At 50.4% G+C, this 18,678-nt stretch overlaps 1 protein-coding gene across 1 annotated transcript; it reads left to right on the forward strand.

Moving 5' to 3' along the window:
- Window positions 1-1,038: 1,038 nt before the first annotated feature.
- Window positions 1,039-17,669, forward strand: LHX3 (LIM homeobox 3). The gene is made up of 6 exons (XM_087914300.1): window positions 1,039-1,216; window positions 12,320-12,491; window positions 12,839-13,041; window positions 14,397-14,548; window positions 16,302-16,473; window positions 17,153-17,669. Exons 1-6 carry the CDS (start codon window positions 1,147-1,149, stop codon window positions 17,572-17,574), a joined length of 1,191 nt encoding a protein of 396 aa, XP_087770426.1. The 5' UTR covers window positions 1,039-1,146; the 3' UTR covers window positions 17,575-17,669.
- Window positions 17,670-18,678: the final 1,009 nt, after the last annotated feature.

Below are 18,678 nucleotides of genomic sequence, written 5' to 3' on the forward strand. Positions count from 1 at the left end.
AGCCAATTCAGCCCCCTTGACACTGTCATGGGAGGGGACGGAAATAAACGTACCATGTAAATTAAACTTAAAATTTCCGTATTAATGCAGTAAATAAGTACAGGTAGTCCTGGACTTGCAACAGTTCATTTAATGACCGTTCAAAGTTGCAATGGCACTGAAAAATTTGACTTAGGACTGTTTTTACGACCTTTCCAGCATCCCCATGATCCTGTGAGTAAAATTCAGGTGCTTGGCGATCGGTTCATATTTATGACCATTGCTGCGACCATCTTTGGCAACTTTTTGATAAAGGCAATGGGAAAGCTAGATTCATTTTAACAACTGGGTTATTCATTTATCAACTGCAGTGATTCAACTGTGGGAAGAAAGGTCGTAAAATGGGGCAAAACTCCCTTAACAAACGTCAACAGAAATTTTGGGCTCCACTGTGGTCGTAAGTCAAGGACTATCTGTACACAGCAACCCTTGTTAAATGCAATCACCATGTGTGGCTTGTCTGCCTATGTACATCTCTATTCCTCCAGATGTGGCTTCACTGGAGGCTTTCGAAAAGAGACTTGGACAACCATTTGTTCAGAATGGTGTAGAATTTCCTGCTTGCATGGGGTTGGCCTAGAAGACCTCCAAGGTCCCTTCCAACTCATTTATTCTCTGAGTCTGTGTTCGCCTAACAGGGTTAAGAACCCAGGCAAAGTTAAAATTGAGGGCTTCAGGAGTTGTAACCAATCCAAAGTCTTTGCTGCTTCCAGGACTGAATAACGGGATGTCTCTTCAGCACCGTGGACAGCTCCCCTGTGCTACGCGTTGCCCTGTCAGCCTTAGTTTTGTTCCCTGAGCCAGGCGGGGCAACAGGAGGAGCAACGGAGGGTGGGGTGCGGTTGAAGTGACGCCAGGCAGTTGGTAGGGGGGACTCCCTCGCCGCCTTGTCCCTCCACCCACCGCGTCCCCCGCGGCCACTCCCCCTCCAACCCCTCGCCAGCCACCCGACCTGCTCTCTTGCATTCCGGTTGGAGGCTCCCGGAGTTGCCAGCCAAGGCTGGAGTGGGGCGGGGGAGGGTGGTCTTCTGTTCCGTCTTCCGGCCGAGCACTCTCTTCCTCCGACCCCGGGCAAAGGTCTCTTCCCCGGCCGGGCAGCTCAGCGCCATGCTGCTGGAGCGCGCCCGAGGGGAGAAAGTGGCCCCCGCTGAGCCTTGCGCCTTCGGCAGGAACCCAGGTAAGTCAGCCCCAACGGGGCTCTCTCCGCCCGCGGGCCTCCGCGGAGGGGCTGTGGGGAGAGGAGAGGCTCCTATGGGAGCCCCCAAGGGGACCTGTCCCCAGTTGGACCACGGGGGAGACTTTCCTCTCTCGGGGCAAACAGTCACCTGTCCGGCACTCTGGCCGCCTCCAGCCAAAAGGGGAGAAGAAAGGGGAGTCTTTCCTAAATTAGGAAGGTCCCTCAAACTTTTGCTGAGCGCTCTTGAATCTGACGGTTGTTCTCGTTTGCGCCCCTCAGTTCTCCTTCATTTGCACCGCAGGTTAACAAACGATGGCTCTCACTCTTGCCCTCTCGGGCTTTCCTTCTTCTCCAAGGAGGCGCCTCGCTGTAAATTTTTGGAGATTGTTTTCCTCTCATCTTTCACCTCCTGGTCATTTTTATTATTCTTAGCTTTCCTTCCTTCCTTCCCTCCCTCCCTCCCTTTCTTCCTTCCTTCTTTTCTTTCCTTCCCTTCCTTCCTTCCTTCCCTTCTTCCTTCTTCCCTTCCCTTCCTTCCTTCCTTCCCTCCTTCCTTCCCTCCCTCCTTCCTTCTTTCCTTCCTTCTTTCCTTCCCTTCCTTCCCTTCCTCCCTCCGTCCTTCCTTCCTTTCCTCCTTCCTTTCTTCCCTCCTTCCTTCCTTCCTTCCTTCCTCTCTCTTCTCTCTCTCTCTCTCTCTCTCTTTCTTTCTTTCTTTCTTTCTTTCTTTCTTTCTTTCTTTCTTTCTTTCTTTCTTTCTTTCTTTCTTTCTTTCTTTCTTTCTTTCTTTCTTTTTCTCTTGACGCAAGTCTTTCCTGGAGGAAGGGATCCATTCAAACAATCCGGGATCAACTCACAGACATACCCCGTGCGTAATAGGACATCTTCATCCTCAATTTCCTACTTCAGCCCGCGGGAAAGCTAAACCCGGGTGGCGAAGGGCCCGCGTTATTTGGGGGATAGCGTGGACGAAAGAGAGGAGAGGAAAAAAAAGACGGCCAGGCCTCCGTTGAGGAGAGGCAAGGCTGCTCCCACCCCGGCTCCCCCGAAGTCGTTAGGACGCGCCTGGCTTGGCGGGGCTGAACAGCTGCCAGGCGCGTCTCTTTCTAGCCCAGGGACCTCCCAGTGTGGCGGCTCTTCCGACCACGGAAAGCGCCCTCCCACCGCGGTCCCACTTTCACTCCGTTGGAGACCCTCCAGGGCAGCAGATCAACCTCGGCCCAGGCCCCTAAGCCCTCCTGAAGGTCACCTCGGGACTCAGAAATCCCCTACTCGGTTTGGGGGTCTTTTCGGAAGCTGCTACTGGCCCTCCGCGGCTCAAGAGAGGCTGGAACAAGAGCAAAGAGGCCCCCTCGAGGGCATCTGTTGCCCGGCGTGCAGCCGCTTCTCTCCTGCTTGGCGTGGTCCGCTTCGGGAGGGCCGCTTGGCCCCTCCGGCTTCCTCTCTGGTCGCTCCCTTGAGACCCCGATGGGGTAGAAAGGCGGATTTCTGACAGCCGGGAATAAACAGTTGGCTTGTCCTAAGAACTCCGGCTTGGCGGGGCTGAAGAATCTGCTCCTTCTTTCTCGCTGGAAACTATGGGCTCTGGACCCCCCCCCCGCAGACTCTGGCAAAGGGTGGAGGGCGGCTGGGGGAGGGGGGGGTCAGCCTCTCTTCGGCAGCCTGGCACCGCGGATGTCCCTGACCTTTTGGGCTCGCCATGGCGACCCGGCAGTTTCCAGGAGCTGCTGGCTTCCAAGTAACCCGATCGCGGGCGTTCCGCTTACCTGTCGGAAGCCAAGGGAACGTTTACCACCTGGGACGGCTCGGGCGGAGCCCCGAACGTGGGAACGGGTGGCAGCCGCAGAGATGGCTTTTTCGTTTTCTGAAAATGCGTCCAGGACTTTTGGGGGGGTGAAATAAAGGAAAAGAAATTGGGGAAACGGTTGATTTTTAACACGGTTAAGCAGGGACGAACCTGCCTTGGAAGGAAGATGTCCCAGGGAACGCTAAACCACGTTCCTTAAGATTTGGGGAATTTACAATCCCTGTTATGGGAAGCCCCCTCTCGTCCCGTCGATGCTCCCCGCTTCTTAGATGGCCGATTCGATAAATGTCGCGTTTTCACCGCCCAATATCTAACAACAAAACGTTTCGAAGTTTTGGATTCTCTCGGGGAAAAGGATTCTTGCCACTTAAATATCAAGAATCGACATCCCCAGAAGGCCTTTTTTTGACTGGCTTCCAAATAACCAGTTTGTAGGTCAGAAAGTCTTGGTGACCGCGCTCCCTTTTGCATTAGTGGAAAAAGGGAGGGAGTGGGAACGGAGAGGAAGGGAAGGAAGAGAGGGAGGGAGGGAGGGAGGGAGGAGGAAGAAGAGAGAAAGGAGAGAAGAGAAGGAAGGGAGGGAAGACAAAGGGAGAGAAGGAAGGAAGAAAAAGGAAGGGAAAAGGAAAGGAGAAAAGGGAGAAGGGAAGGGGAGGGAGGGAGGAAAGGAAAGGAAAAAGAGGGGAGGGAGGGGAAGGAGAGGAAAAAGGGGAGGACGGAGGAAGGGAGGCAGAGAAGGAAAAGAAGAAGAAAGTCACGGAGGAAGGGAGGGGAGGAAGACAGGAAGGAAAGGGAAAGGGAAAAACTGGAGGGAGCGAGGAGAGAAAGGATTAGTAGTAAACGAGGTTTATTGCACTTTGAAGATTATCAAATTAGTTCAGAGAGAAGCTTAGTGGGCCCCGGAACTTTCTTTCATTTGATTAAGAAAAAGGGGAATTAAATCGCCCCTGCAGGTTCTCAAGAGCCAAGGTTGGAGAAGCGAAGAATATATTTTAATTTAGAAAGAACGACTTTTCCGCCTTTTGCAGAATATTTACCTATAATTCCTTTAAGGATCCGGGTCCGGTCCTTGTTCGTCAAATGGAGCCCCCTCCCCCAATCAGATTCCGAGTGGCTGGAAGGGGTGCTGTTGATTTCTCTCCCCTCCCCCATTTCCCCTCAAAAAAATTGGAACCCTTTTAGGAAAAAAAAAAAAAAAAAAGGTCCCCAGCAGGCACAGGCCATTCATATTGTGTCGGTCAAGGCATTCAGGAACGTTTTAGCTGATGAAGTCATTTCCCCTTTCCCTATTAGAAAATTAAATCAGAATAAATTTGCATATCTCCAGAACCTCAGCAGAAAACGGCTTCAGGGGACAAATTTAATCAGGCAAAAGCCACCACCACCCCTTTCGAAGAAGTCGCTTCTTTGAATCCCCCAAAAGCAGAAATTTGGTTTTATTTCGTTCTTCTGAGTGAGATACCGTGGAGGCAAGCGAGGGCGGGGGGGCACCTTTAAACGCGGCTCCCCCTGTCTGAATGACTCGCCAAAGCTTCCCTCAAAAACCCGTTGGCTCCTATTCAGAAGTCGGCCCAAACTCGCGGGTGGCCCTGAGTTATTTCAGCAAAGGTTCACTTGGATCAAAGTCAAACTATGTTGCCCTAATGATCCTCCTCTTCTTGCCACTATCTGATGAATAGCAGAGGTGTCCAGGAATCTAGAACTGGGTGGGCTGGATGGCCTCACTGGCTCCTTCCAGGCTAGGTTTCCTCTCTCTTAGGCCTCATTGTCCTCTTGGCCATCCCGTGAGGAAGACTACAAGCCGAAGGGGTTATTCATTCCCCGCACCCATTCTCCCCACTCCACCGCCTCCTGTTGCTCTTATATTCGATCGGCCTGGGCTGCTGCCAGCGGAGAAGCTGCTCCGTTTTTTAGCTCCGGATTAACCCACGGAGAGCTGTGGTTTTGCGTGAGTCCAAAAGGGCTCGCTCTTCTTCCAAGTGGCAAGGAGTCCCCCTGGAAGGCCTCCATCCCCCGTTGCTGCCCCCCACCCCGTCTAATGTCGTCCCCGGGGGGGAAATGGGTGACTCCACCCCGCGCTCCCCCTTGGGTTGGACTCGACCGGCTTCCCCCGACCGGCCTCTGTCCGTGGTGCTGACGGAGCGCCGCTGCTGCCCAGGAACCGGGGAGGCGCTCGCGGTGTCTTTAAAAGGGGGAGGTTCCTGCGGAGGTTTTTCTCCGCCCCCCCTCCCCCCGCGTCGTCCAACGCCCCCCCTCCCCTCTGCATCTTCAGTGCCCGGCTGGTTGAGTTTCCCAAGAACGGAGGCGAGCAAGATGGACGCGGGGAAGGAGTTGCGGAGGCGGAGGCGGGGGGGCCCTGGCCGGGAGCCCCCCAGTAGCACCGAGACGCTGTTGGCTCTGTTGGCGCGGAACCAGGAGGGCCAGACAGGTAAGGGGGGGGTGAGCTCGAGAGGAGAGGAAAGGCCCAATGGTCCTCAGTCATCCCGCCCAGGTATTCTGGACCTGAACCCCCCCCCACGCCCTCCTCAGGCCCGGCACCCTCGCCCACTTCCAAGCAAAAATCCAGTTTGGGGGCAGCGGCCGTTCTTCGCACCCAGCCTCCAGTTCAGGACAGGACACCCCAAAATGAGCGAGGGGTCTGCAGCCAGGAGGGAATCAGAAGAGGACGGTTGAAATTGGGGCGGGGTAGACTCCCCTCACCCCACCCTTCTAAACCTCTCGACCTACCCGGGGAGAAGCAGTTCAGGAGCCCTGTAGGGAATTCGCCCCCTCCCCTCTCCCCCACTCTGGTGTCTTATTTTGGGGGGGGGTGGACGGTGGGGGGGGCAGGGGAGAGGATTCCGAAGGATGGATTAGATAATGGCAGATCAGCTCCGCCGTCAGGGATGCAGCGCGTCCCCCCCGTCCCCCCCAGGAGAGCAGGTGAGAGTTGAGGGAGGCTCGTCAGTGGGCGGAGCGGGTCTCTTCAGGAGCCAGGCAGCAGCCGAGTAACTTTTTACTGGGTGGGTGGGGACCCGTGATCCCCCCCCACCCACAAAATATTGGGGTGGGGAGGCGTTTTCTCTTAGGGAGAACTTGGTCGCCGCTGCTGAGAACCAGAACATCCTGGAAAAGAAGGAAGGAAAAGGAAGGGAAGAACAGGGATGCCTGCCCTCCCCGCCCCCCCAGGACTTTCTCCTGGCACAAGGGGTTAAGGAAGGTCGGAGGGGGGGGCTTGCCTTCCCTCTGCCCTACCCCCACCCCTCCCCAAAAGGGGGTCTCCTCATGGCCAGCCCCAGCTGGGACCTTTTGCACCCAGCTGGAGGCCTTTTCTAAGCCCTGTTTTCCTTCCTCTGTCTGGCTTTTCCATCACTTTCTCTCTCTCTTCCTTCCTTCTTTCGTCCATCTTCCCTTGTTTTTTCTTCAGCCTCAGTTCGATTTCCTACGTATTGCTTTGACTTTTGGTAATCAGTCAATCAACGAGTCGTCCTTATGTTTGCTCTTTCCTTCTCTTTTTCCCTTTTCATCCTTCCTCGTCCTCCTTTCCTTTTCCTAGACCGACGAGGGGGGCAGGGAAGGAGCTGGAAATAATAATAATTCCTCCCTCTTTTTGTTTTTCTTCTTAGCCTGGAAATAATAATGGAACTCTCTTGCATTGTAATTGACATGATTTGGGACTATTATTTGGATATGGAGTATTCTTAAGCAGGACACAACACGCGCGCGCACACACACAAATTAAATTTAATGGCAGAGCAAGAAAAACGAGTTGACCGTTTCCTAAAAGCTGCACAAAATGAAAACTGCCGCCGAAATGTCCCCTCCTCAGTTGTGTGGCTCTCTAGCCGTTCAAACGAGTCCATTTTTTTAAAAAAAGTGAAGGTCGTCGACTCTATTGCCCTGATGTAACACACAAACCCTGAAATAACGAAAAGGGGGGGATTAACTCTAGGGACAGAGAATGGCTTTGTCGCCCTGTCCCCGTGTCCCCCCCCAAGAGCGAAAATCCTATCATTGCGATACTATTTATTATTATTGATTTGTTATCATTTGTAAAGGCGGCGAAAGGTTTCGAAAGTAGAAAGTCTCGGCTCCGACTTTAGAAGGATCCCGGCCGCCCAAAACTGGGCCTCCTCCTCCTCCTCCGTCTCCTCTTTTGGGCGGTGGCAATTTGGAGCAGATCTTTTCTCTGTCTTGCGGGGGAACAAGAGGGTGAAGGTAGAACGGACTAGTCTCGGGGAAGAAGTCTTGATTCGATTCCTTTCTCTATCTTTCCCCTTCCCTTCCTCCGTCTTCCTCCGGTCCTTCAGAGGAGACCCCAGAGGCTTAAAACGCCCTTGAACCCCGCGTCCGTCGCACGCTTCTCTCTCTCTTTTTCCACCTCCCTCCTCGCAACCTCGGACGGAATTGGGAGGAACCGCCGTTTGGGGGAAGGGGGGAACCCCGTTCCGACTTTCCCCGCCGTTCCCGTGGGTGGTAAGTGGCGCTCTAGGGCGGAGGATCTACCCTGACCGAATTTATCCCCGGAGGAGACGCGGCCGCCTCCTTTGCATCCAACCGGGCCGTTCCTCCTTTGAAGTTCTCCCCCTCCCGCCTGCCACCATCACCGTCGCCACCTTGGCTTGTAGAGACACTCCCAACATCGAGGCTACTTCAAGTGGTCGACAAATAAAGAACAAATATAAGGCGGGAGAGTCTCTCTCGCGGCCCGACTCGAGCCAGGCCCGGCGCCGCGGGAAAAGCGCGCAAGCGGGTGGGAAGTGCATAAAATTGACATTAAATGCCTCCCACTTCCCAGAGAAGGGGGTCTCTGTCTTCCACCCGGAGGAACTTGAGATGGGCTCTTGCCCCGGCCACGAACTGGTGGGAGGGCTGAGAATCTCGTTACCCGGCCGGCCGAGCTCCCCAAGGGCTCCCGCGGGGCCTCTGCAAACAGTCTGGCTGCTCCCCAAAGGCAGGCGGGGCAGGAGGAAGAGGAGCTGGAGAGCAAGATCAAACCAGGGCGGAGGAGCCACGGTGCAGGACGGCCAGAAGCTTCGGATCGCTCAGGGCGCGCGACCTCTTTTTTTTGGTCGGGATCCTCTGACCTGCGCTCAGGGGCAGAGGCCAGACCAGGAGGTAGGACGGCCTTCCGTTGAGGAGCGCTGCGTTCCCTTTCCTCAGGGCTCCCCCCCCCCACGCACACACACACACGAGCGTCCAGCCGGGTCGGATGACCGCCCACCTCTGACAGACCCCCAGCCCAAAGCGGGGCGAGGCAGGCCTGGGGGACGCAGCCCCGACCTCTCGGTTCAACCGATTAAGCGTTGGTTCCCTTCGCCTTCGACCGACTCATCAGCGAAGGCTTCAGGTTGATTAATTTGCCTCTGGTCAGGCTTCGCGTTGATTAATCTACCAGGGTTCAAAGTTGAGGTCGGTGATTAGGCGGGAAGCTTTCTTTCTTTCTTTCTTTCTTTCTTTCTTTCTTTCTTTCTTTCTTTCTTTCTTTCTTTCTTTCTTTCTTTCTTTCTTTCTTTCAAAAAGGGACAGTTTTAGCTAGTTTACACATTTACCCTTCACTAAAACAAAAAGGATGAATTCCTTGCTGGCATTGCATGATTATTTATTATTATTTAAATTTTAATCTTCTATTCGATTCCATCTGAGATTCGTAAAAGCTTCGAGCCCTAACCAAGAACCTGTTAAGGTAACGGCTGAGTTCTCAGGTTCTGAGTAAGGTGTGGGTTTTTTTGGAAAGACAGAATATTCTGGTTTAATAAGTTCAAAATGTCCATGTGACTAGACTGCCCTTTGGGTATTGCTCCACGGGCTCCTAGTACCATTAGTAATAGTTATAATTAGTGTTAATAATAATTACAAATAGTTTAATAGATAATTATAAATAATAGTTATAGTTATTATTATTCTACACGTTCATTCAAACTGAAGTCAGATATTCCTTGAAATAATAAATGCCTCTATTAAAAAGGAGATTTACAAGACTGATTTTCTTGCTGTGATATTTACCCGGCAAGAAATCGTGGTAGCAATGCCAGATATTGCTGGCTTCCCCTCTCTCCAAAGATTCTGAATCAGCAATTGAATAATTTGCGGGGAACATTGGTAATTTAATTAACAAAAAAGTAGCACAAGTGTGGGGGGTTGCTTGCCTCGAGGGGCTTCATGACGATATTGATGATACAATAATCACAATTACTACCACCAAAGAACAGGCATTTTGGCTCCAACCGAAAACCCGGATCTATTTATTGTCTGGGAGGGAAAAACAGCAGATCGATGATCGGTGTTTGTTTTTCGTTTTGACCTGATCCCTAGGTGAGACTTTTAATTTTCTTGGATCTCCTTTTGTTTTTCTACAACATTTATTTGATGCGAATAAAACATTATGGGACCCACCTAAAGTTAGGGGCTTGCAAGATCTGGACCGATTTTGAGGGAGAAAGTCCACGCAGCCGCCATGGAAGGCGCAGGAGTTTGAACCCGCAGGGCTGGACCCAGCTTGGCAGGCAAAGCGGGAATAAAATTAGAAAAGTTTGGGACAGGCGCTTCTTCTTCTTCGGGACTTCTTGCCTCATTCTCATCTCAGCTGTGCTACAGATGCGTTTCTTTAGAATTATTTCGACGTTAGCAATTTGAGTCTCATGGGCCCTCGAATATCAGCTTTAAATGGACCTTTGCAATGTCTGGTTGGCCTAGAAAAGCGGATCAAAGATCTGGAACAATTCGGGTTATAGCGTCATCTATAAAGAAGAAACGGGATTCCTCTCTCTCTTTTCTATCTATCCGTCCGTCCATCTTTCTATTTGTTCAGCTATTTTTCTATCGATCTATCTATATCTATTTTATCTCATCTATCTACCTATCCACCGCCTATCTACCAATCAATCTATATTTTATACTTATTCAACTTTATATCCGTCCGTCCGTCCGTCCGTCGTCTATTTATCCAGCTATTTCTCTCCCTTTCCATCTCCCAGCCTCCCTCAGGTTTATCTAACCCGTTTGTATTTTTTATTTTATTTTATTATATCATATAAAAGGCAAAAGGCTGGCTTTAAATAGAAGAATCCATCAAAGAGAAAAATAACAAAGGCAATGCAATTCTCCAGAACCAACTGTTCTCACGCCTTTCAAAAAAAACCCTTTCCCTGGGAAAGGCGCTAAGCTAAGCTAGTGGGGCTTTCCCGAGGTTGGGTCAAAAAAGGCAAGATGCTAGTGATGGCCAAGAAACTGAAACTGTTGTATATTCTTTATAACAGGTTAATGCCGTTCAACGAAGACTCGCCTACTTTTCTCACAAAGTAAACCTGTTTAATGTTTATTTGGCGTCCCTATTTTAAAATCATTTGGACCATAGAGGAACTTGAATAAATAAATAGGGAGGGAAAAAATGTTTCTTAGCCCAGATTCATCCGTTTCTTATTCTTTCCTCGAATTAAATCCACCTCCAGAATTATTATTATTATTATTATTATTATTATTATTATTATTATTATTATTATTATTATTATTATTATTTTGCAAACCATTGGGCAAAAGCACCAGTGACTAAACACGGAAGAGGAAATTGCCACAGAAACGTCTGAAGACTCTAACCTCTCCCTCGAAGGGCAGAAACAGTCTGGGTGTATTAAAAGGTCCTTGAGCTGGTCAAAACCTCCAAGGCAAACCCTTAAGGCCATCTAGTCAGGGCATATTCAAGCAGCTTCAGATAGGTGCAGTCTATCTTCCTCTTAAACCGGCGTTTCCCAAACCTTCTCCATCGCTCAGAATGCCCCGCGCGCTTTGGCGTTCAATCCGTCCTGCGGTTTGAGAGGCCCCTTCGATGCACCCCCGTTTCCTTGGGGCGGGGCGCATCCAGTGCTCCTGGTGGAAACCTTCCCTCCGCACCATGAACGGGGGCAGGGACGGGGGTAGGGCTCGGGACTTGGGGGCACCCTCCTTCCTTCCCCGCCTCGCTTTTCCCGACCCTCGAATTTTTTCAGCTTTGCCTTCTTTTTCCGTCTCACTTCCAGCCCCGGTTTCGGGCAAGCGGAGGCGGCGACTACGCTTCCCACCCGCGGAAGCAAAGTGGGTGGGATGTAGCTGAAGGATTTTGGGTTTTTTTTGGAAGTTTCTGGAGATATGGGGCGTGCGGGGACACCAGGCGCTTCCAAGGAGGGTCCAGCGAGCGCCCAGGCGCCCCGCTGCCCAAAGAGCAATAATATATATATTTTTTCACATTCAGCGAAACAGAAACGCGAAATTCCCTCCGCAGCTCTGAAATGGGGGGCGGTGGGGGACTGGAGCACTCAGTAGATTTAATTTCCCCGGTGAATGGTTAAGCATTTGTTTATTTATAAAATAAATCCTGCTTCCACTCGCACCATCTTTAAATGGCTTTGAATTATTTACTATTTCAGTTTTATGCAAGTTTTATCCTTTATGATTGTAAGCCGCCCAGAGTTATCCTAGGACAAGATGGGCGGCCAATAAATATTATAAATTCATTAAGAGAAAGATAGATAGATAGATAGATAGATAGATAGATAGATAGAAAAAAAGAAAGAAAGAAAGAAAGAAAGAAAGAAAGGAAGGAAGGAAGGAAGGAAGGAAGGAAGGAAGGAAGGAAGGAAGGAAGGAAGGAAGGAAAGAAGGAAGAGCAACGCCGGGAACTGGGGATAGGAGGGTAGGTGGTTTGAAAGGACCCAAAGCGCCTTTTATGCCGCGAACTAAACCTGGCCCAGTTTCTTTCCCTTTTTTCGTCTCGCCAAGTTTTGAATGTCTGTCTCCCCCACCCATCCCCCCCCTTCGCGCCCTTTGGAGCAGCGCCAGCAAACCGCGAGGGTTGGGATCGCGCCGTCTCTGCGTCCCTGCATAAATGACATATAAATAATTCTTCATTTGAAAACAGCTCTATAAATATTACACTTTCGGACAACCGCAAGAAATCACACAGGGTTTTTAATAACAAAATAGACACTGGCTGAGCAAATAGGCCAGCAAGAGTTTGCAAGATGGCCCCCCTGCGTGTAGGATTTGATTGAGCGTTTAATTCTCCTTGAAAAACGCCTTCTCCCGTGGAGGAAAATCAGAGAAGGATGGATGGCAGGAAGGGAGGGTAGGAGGGAAGGAAGGAGAAAGGAGGATGGAGGGAGGGAGAGGAGAAAGAAGGGAAAGAGGCAGAGAAGGATAGATAGCAGGGAGTGATTGATGAAGGAAGGAAGGAAGGAAGGAAGGAAGGAAGGAAGGAAGGAAGGAAGGAGCGAGCTGATGGATGTCCTCTCTCTCTGTCTTTCCCTCCCTCTCTCCTTCTCTCTCTCCCTCTCTTTTTCCCACAGACATCCCTCTGTGTGCAGGCTGCAACCAACACATCGTGGACCGCTTTATCCTGAAGGTGCTGGACCGCCACTGGCACAGCAAATGCCTCCGATGCCACGACTGCCAGGTGCAGCTGGCGGAGAAGTGCTTCAGCCGCGGAGAGAGCGTCTACTGCAAGGAGGACTTCTTTAAGTGAGTGGACCGAGGCCTGGCCCGTCTCCTCCTGCCTTCGCCCCTTCCCTTCCCCTCCCCCTCCCCCTATCTTTCAGGAGGAGGGGAATACGTTCCGCCTACTCCGCAAGATTCTGTGAAGGCAACCTTGCAATGAAGTGACGGTGGAGCCGGTGCTCCAGGTTGGCCTTCTCATCTGGGCTACCTCACAGGTAGACCGGGTGAGCCTCCAGGATGTCAAGATGGCCCCCAGGATGATGGGACGATGGTAGCTCCTCCACCTTTAATGCAGCTCCAAAGGTCCTTGAATTTTCGCCTCCTTCTCGTCAAACCAAACAGTAAACCTTCTCCCGGTTTTAATCCCACAGGCGGTTTGGGACAAAATGCGCAGCCTGCCAGCAAGGTATCCCACCCACCCAGGTGGTGCGAAGGGCCCAGGACTTCGTCTACCACCTCCACTGCTTCTCCTGCATCGTCTGCAAAAGGCAGCTGGCCACCGGGGATGAATTCTACCTCATGGAGGACAGCCGGCTGGTCTGCAAGGCCGACTATGAGACCGCCAAGCAGAGGGGTGAGTTTGCGTTCGGGGCTCAGCCCACGACTTTCTCCCCCCTGGCCTCCGAATGAGTGGGTGAAGGCGGGTCCCACACCTCTCAAAATCAGGAAGTCGCCGCAGATGGATTCCCACGCGATTCCAACTACGATGGGCAGAATTGTTGTTTGTTTGTATCCCACCTGTATTACCTTTAACTCAAGGAGGTGAACATAGCCCCAAAACACCTCCTATTCTTGCAACAACAACAACCCTGTGAGGTGGGTTGAGTTAAGAGAGAGGGACTGGCCAAAAGTCACCTAAGTCATGCCTAAGGCGGGACTAGAACTCATTGTCTCCTGGGGATTGACCCAACGTCACCATTTTATGGCTAAGGTGGGGCTTGAACTCGGGAGCTCCTGCTTCCTAGCCTGCTGCCTTAACCACTAGGCCAAACTGGCTCTCCTACTGCCTGGCTCTCCAGTGCATCTGGAGTCCTCTTTTATTGGTAGGCCTCGATATACAAACATTCTTTTAAGGAAGGTGCAGCTGCTTTGAAAAAAGTGACGGTGTGATTTGCTTAATGTCAACAACGATTCACTTAATAACTGCGGTACAAGTGGTCTTCTGTTTGGGTCCAATCATATGATGACAATTGGGGTCATAAGTCAAGGACGATCGGTGTATAATCCTTGTTCTTTATCATTTCACCAGAACAACTAGACACAAGGACAATTTTTTCCCTGAACACCATCACTCTGCTAAACAAATAATTCCCTCAACACCGTCCAACTATTTACAAAGTCTGCACTACTATTACTAGTAATGTTCTCATCACTCCTTATCACCCATCCCCTCCCACTTGTGATTGTATGGCTGTAACTTTGCCGCTTGTATCCTTACGATTTATATTGACTGTTTCCTAGTAGGATTTGATTGCTTATTGTACCCTGTGACTATCATTAAGTGTTGTGCCTTACGATTCTTGACTCTTGACGAATGTATCTTTTCTTTTTATGTACCCTGAGAGCATTTGCACCAAGGCAAATTCCTTGTGTGTCCAATCACACTTGGCCAATAAAGAATCCTATCCTATCCTATCCTATCCTATCCTATCCTATCCTATCCTATCCTATCCTATCCTATCCTGATCTAATTCCTATATTCTATTCTATTCTATTCTATTCTATTCTATTCTATTCTATTCTATTCTATTCTATTCTATTCTGTTCTGTTCTGTTCTGTTCTGTTCTGTTCTGTTCCTTTCCATTCTGTTCTGTTCCTCATACATTTGCAACCATTTTAGAAGCCTCGGATTCATAAGGGGTGTGTGGTGGTACCTGCAGAGTCTTCTTTGAGGGTTTTGACACTTCCACTCTTGGGAACCTTTTCAGAGGCCGAGTCCACGGCGAAGCGACCTCGCACCACCATCACCGCCAAACAACTGGAAACCTTGAAAAACGCCTACAACAACTCGCCCAAACCAGCACGGCATGTCAGGGAGCAGCTGTCTTCCGAAACAGGCCTGGATATGAGAGTCGTCCAGGTGGGTGATAGCGTCGGAGGTGAGCGGCAAAACAATCCGGTTGATCCAGCTGAGGGACGGAGGTTGGAATCCGGCTTCTGACCCTGAACTGCACACCAGGGGCCTTTTTCCCCAGCAGTAGAAAGAAATCCCTAAAATATTGTTTTATTTACCTTTTGGCACATTCACATCCTCTTTTGAAAGAAATACGAGTCAGTTGCCCAACGTCTGAATTGTGATCACGTGACCAAGGGGGGATGCCGCAACAGTCACCAGTGTGAAAAACTGTCATAATCATAAAGTCACTTTTTTCAGTGCTCTTGTAACGTCATGAACTGTTGTAAGTTGAGGACTGTCTGTATTACAAATCCTAGCATTAAAACGCTGTGGGATGCAAAATATATATATATATATATGCTTCATGGCCCTCGGCCAGATCCCTCTTTGAACTTCTTGTGGTCTTGCATTTTTCATAGCGGAAAGAACATTTATTGTCACTGGCTGAATTGATCTGCAAAATGCCCCAGGCACCCAGACCACGTATTCTCCCTTCACTGCCTGCTTTTTCTCAGTTTCCAAATTCTGCTTGCATTCGGAAACACGTCTTTCACCATGAAAACAAATTTATGTTTGCATATATCTTGCGTCGTGTGACTGTTTCACCCAGAGAAAAAGGAGAAGGAGGCGAGAGGGCAAGGGTTTCCTTAGAGAACATCCACCTTGCTCTAAGGGGCTTGAAGCCACGCCTTTCCCCACACTTAGAGCCATTGCAACCTTCCCATGGCCACATGACATTTGGCAATTGATTCTGTCATGCCCCAGTTGGAATCTGATTCTGAGGGAGAGGTAGAACAGCTGACAGGGAGTGGGAGTGCGGCTCTGGTGGCTGTGGAGGGAACTGGGGAAGGGCACAGTCTGGCTGGGTATTCAGAGGAAAGACCCAGGCCCACCCTCACTTCATCCTAGGGCACGCAGGGAGGAATGGATAAGGGAGCAATGTGGTTTACGGGGGAGGAAATGGCCCTGATCCCCTTCATGGGCTGCAGCTGGGAAGACTGTTTAAAAGGGCAAACTGCGCATGGCAAAGTTGCTGGAAGCAAAGCGTGCATTATCTTTGTCGAGGCTTATCTGAGTTTTTGGCATCCTCCCAACTGTGTACGCCTTGTTATCTTTTGGAAGCCTGCAAGTTATTATCCTGGTCTGTCGTGTTAATTACTTCAGTGTGGTTTGTGTTGGTTTTTTTTCTACTTTATCTGTATTTTGGGTTTGGACTGCATTTCTTCCCTTTGTAGACTATTTTTGGAAGAGTTTGATCTCCTGCTGAGGATAACTGGACATTGTGGGCCAAGCAGGGGGCATTAAAGGGAATTCCTCTAGTTTGGTGACTTTGTAACTTTTGTGCCACGCCCTTTATCCCTTATGGGAGGGGCAACCACCTCCCAGCCTTACTCCCGAGTCGCCCCTTTTGTCTCAGCTGCTCTCACCTTCTAGCAGCTCTGCGCATACGCACACTGGGAACAGGCTCCCCTGGGTCCTCTGCCTCGCTGCTGCCAGACACCAAAGGCTCCAGAGGCAGCATCCCCACTCCCAGATAGTCCTGGCCCCATCTCTGCATTGGATGCAGGACCCTCGTCCTAGTCTTCCCCAGACTCCCTGACTGATGCTCATTCTTCTCCGCTGTCCGTTTCCTCTGCCGTCTGCACCGGCTGCCAGAGAACCCACATTACCTGTATATAAATAAGAGGAATGCATAAACCTTCTTTCCACCCTCCAGGTGTGGTTCCAGAACAGAAGGGCCAAAGAGAAGCGCCTGAAGAAGGACGCCGGAAGGCAGAGGTGGGGCCAATATTTCAGAAACATGAAGCGGTCCAGGGGGAATTCCAAATCGGACAAGGACAGCATCCAGGAAGGAGGGCCAGACAGTGATGCCGAGGTTTCTTTCACAGGTAGGCGGAATAATCGCAATGGCGTGCATGCAAATCTATGCTCCGGAAGGCCTGAAGGAAGGAGCTGCCACTTCCTGGCCACCCCGAGGGAAGGAAGGTGGTCAAAAAAAGGTCACAAGATGGCACGGCTCCCACAATCCATGGTTCCCCACACACACACGCACACACACACTTTATTTTAATGCCAAAGCACATTAAAAAAGGGCAGAGCTTTGATTGCACAGTTGTGGTCACTATTTCGATCTATTTTTCCTCTCCTGCCTTTCACGGACACTCCTGACTGTTGACCAAACCCCTCTGAATGCAATTAAATTCAGGTCCTCCTCGACTTATGAACCAGATAATTTTGCTCACTAAGCAATGTGGCCATTCAATGAGTCGTCGCATAAAGCTGTGCCCATTTTCAGAGCTTTTCTGAGTCCTATCCTTCCCTTCCAGCTGGCGGAGAGCACGAAGTCCAGGGGAGATGGTTCTTCAAAGAAGTCCCAAAGATGCTTTTTCAAAGCAACGAAGCCCACTGGCCTTTTGAAGAAGCCTCTTTGGGACGACCATGTCCTGGATGACTGAGAAGTTCCGTAGATGTTCTTCAAGGGAGAAGTTGGATGTTCTTTCCCAACAAGAATAGGTTTGAGGGATATGTCCCTTCTCGCTCTCCCACTTTCCCGTTTCCTTCTTCCAGATGAACCTTCCATATCGGACATCAACCATCCCAACGGGATTTACAGCAGCGGCCTCGGGGAAAACTCCCCCGTCCTGGCAAAACCACCTGGGAGCAGTGGAAATTTCTCCTTGGAACACGGTGGCATCCCAACTCAGGACCAGTTCCACGATCTCCGGTCCAACAGCCCTTACGGGATGCCCCCCTCACCAGGGTCCTTACAAGCTATGTCTGGCCATCCTTCCTTAATGTCCGGCTTGGTTTACCCAGACCACGGCTTGGGCATCGTAAGCCAAGGCGGACAATCGGTGCCTCAACCCATGAGGGTGTTGAGTGGGAATGGGCCCAATTCAGACCTCTCTTCGGGAAGCAGCGGAGGCTATCCGGACTTCCCAGCCAGCCCGGCTTCTTGGCTAGATGAAGTCGACCACGCACAGTTTTGACACTGGACTGGAGAACTCCTTGAGAAGCTGGACGTCCACCTGGAACGAGCCAGGAGAGACAAATGGGGGGGAAAAACACAGAAGTCCCTGCGCAAGGATGGAGGAGGAGGAGATGACTGACGGGGCCACGGCTTCAACTTCTTCCCCAAAGATGGCTGGACCTGAAGAAACTTGGCCTTCCAGGTTTGGTGAAGCATATGTGAGTATCAGGAAGGAGAGGCCAGAGGTCCCTTAGTCTGTTCTCTGCGCATTTGTCGTGGCGGGCTCTGAACCCAAGAGAAGATATTTTTTTATAGAACCCAAGGAAACCTGCCACCTGAGGAGGAAAGAAGAGAAACCAAAAATAGCTTTAGTTTTCTTTCATCCTACGTGAGGAGAGCAAGAAAACACGTGTGTACTGGGTGACCTCTTCTCATTCCCTAAAGAAGAGATGAGATGGATTCCTATCTTGGTTTCCTTCCTCACCCTCAGCCTCTTCCTCCCCTCCTCACTCCCTCCTTCCCCTCATTCCTCTTCCTCTTCCCTTTCCTCTCTTTTTTTCTGTCTCTGTCCCTCTTCTTCTTCCTTCCTTCCCTTTTCCTCTTCTCTTTCCTCCCTTTCTTTTTCTTTCCTTCCTCTTTCTGCCCTTTTTCCTTCCTTCCTCCCTTCCTTCCTTCCTTCCTTCCTTTTCTTTCCTTCTTCTTTCTGCACTTTTTCCTTCCTTCCTTCCTTCCTTCCTTCCTTCCTTCCTTCCTTCCTTCCTTCCTTCCTTCCTTCCTTCCTTTTCTCTTCCCTTTTCTTCATTACCCTCTTCTTTCTTTTCTTCCTCCCTTCCCTTCCTCTTTTCCTTCGTCTTTCCCTTTCCCTTCCCGCCCCTAATATCGACTTCCACCCAGCAAATGAAGCTTTAATCTCTCTCTGTAATATGCTCTTTTTTTTTTCATCCTCCTCTTTCTTTATGTTCAGGATGCTGCGTTTCGCTTTGCTTTGTCCAACATCTTCCTTTCCTTTCCTTTCCTCCTCCCCAACAGAGTAAAACAGCCTCAGCTGTGTGTTTAGATTTTCAAAAGCCAAGAAGCATCGAGTCTGCTTTATTTTTTATCTGTATATATATAGATATATATA

Source organism: Pseudonaja textilis, chromosome 17 (genome assembly GCF_049901715.1).
Source record: "Pseudonaja textilis isolate UNSWEBS1 chromosome 17, rPseTex1.2, whole genome shotgun sequence".
Classification (NCBI taxonomy): Eukaryota; Metazoa; Chordata; class Lepidosauria; order Squamata; family Elapidae; genus Pseudonaja; species Pseudonaja textilis.

Coding starts and splice junctions, on each gene's coding strand:
- LHX3 (XM_087914300.1), top strand. CDS start 1,147: ATGCTGCTGGAGCGCGCCCGAGGGGAGAAAGTGGCCCCCGCTGAGCCT. Junction 13,042..14,396: donor TGAGACCGCCAAGCAGAGGG/GTGAGTTTGCGT, acceptor GAACCTTTTCAG/AGGCCGAGTCCACGGCGAAG. Junction 16,474..17,152: donor TGCCGAGGTTTCTTTCACAG/GTAGGCGGAATA, acceptor TCCTTCTTCCAG/ATGAACCTTCCATATCGGAC.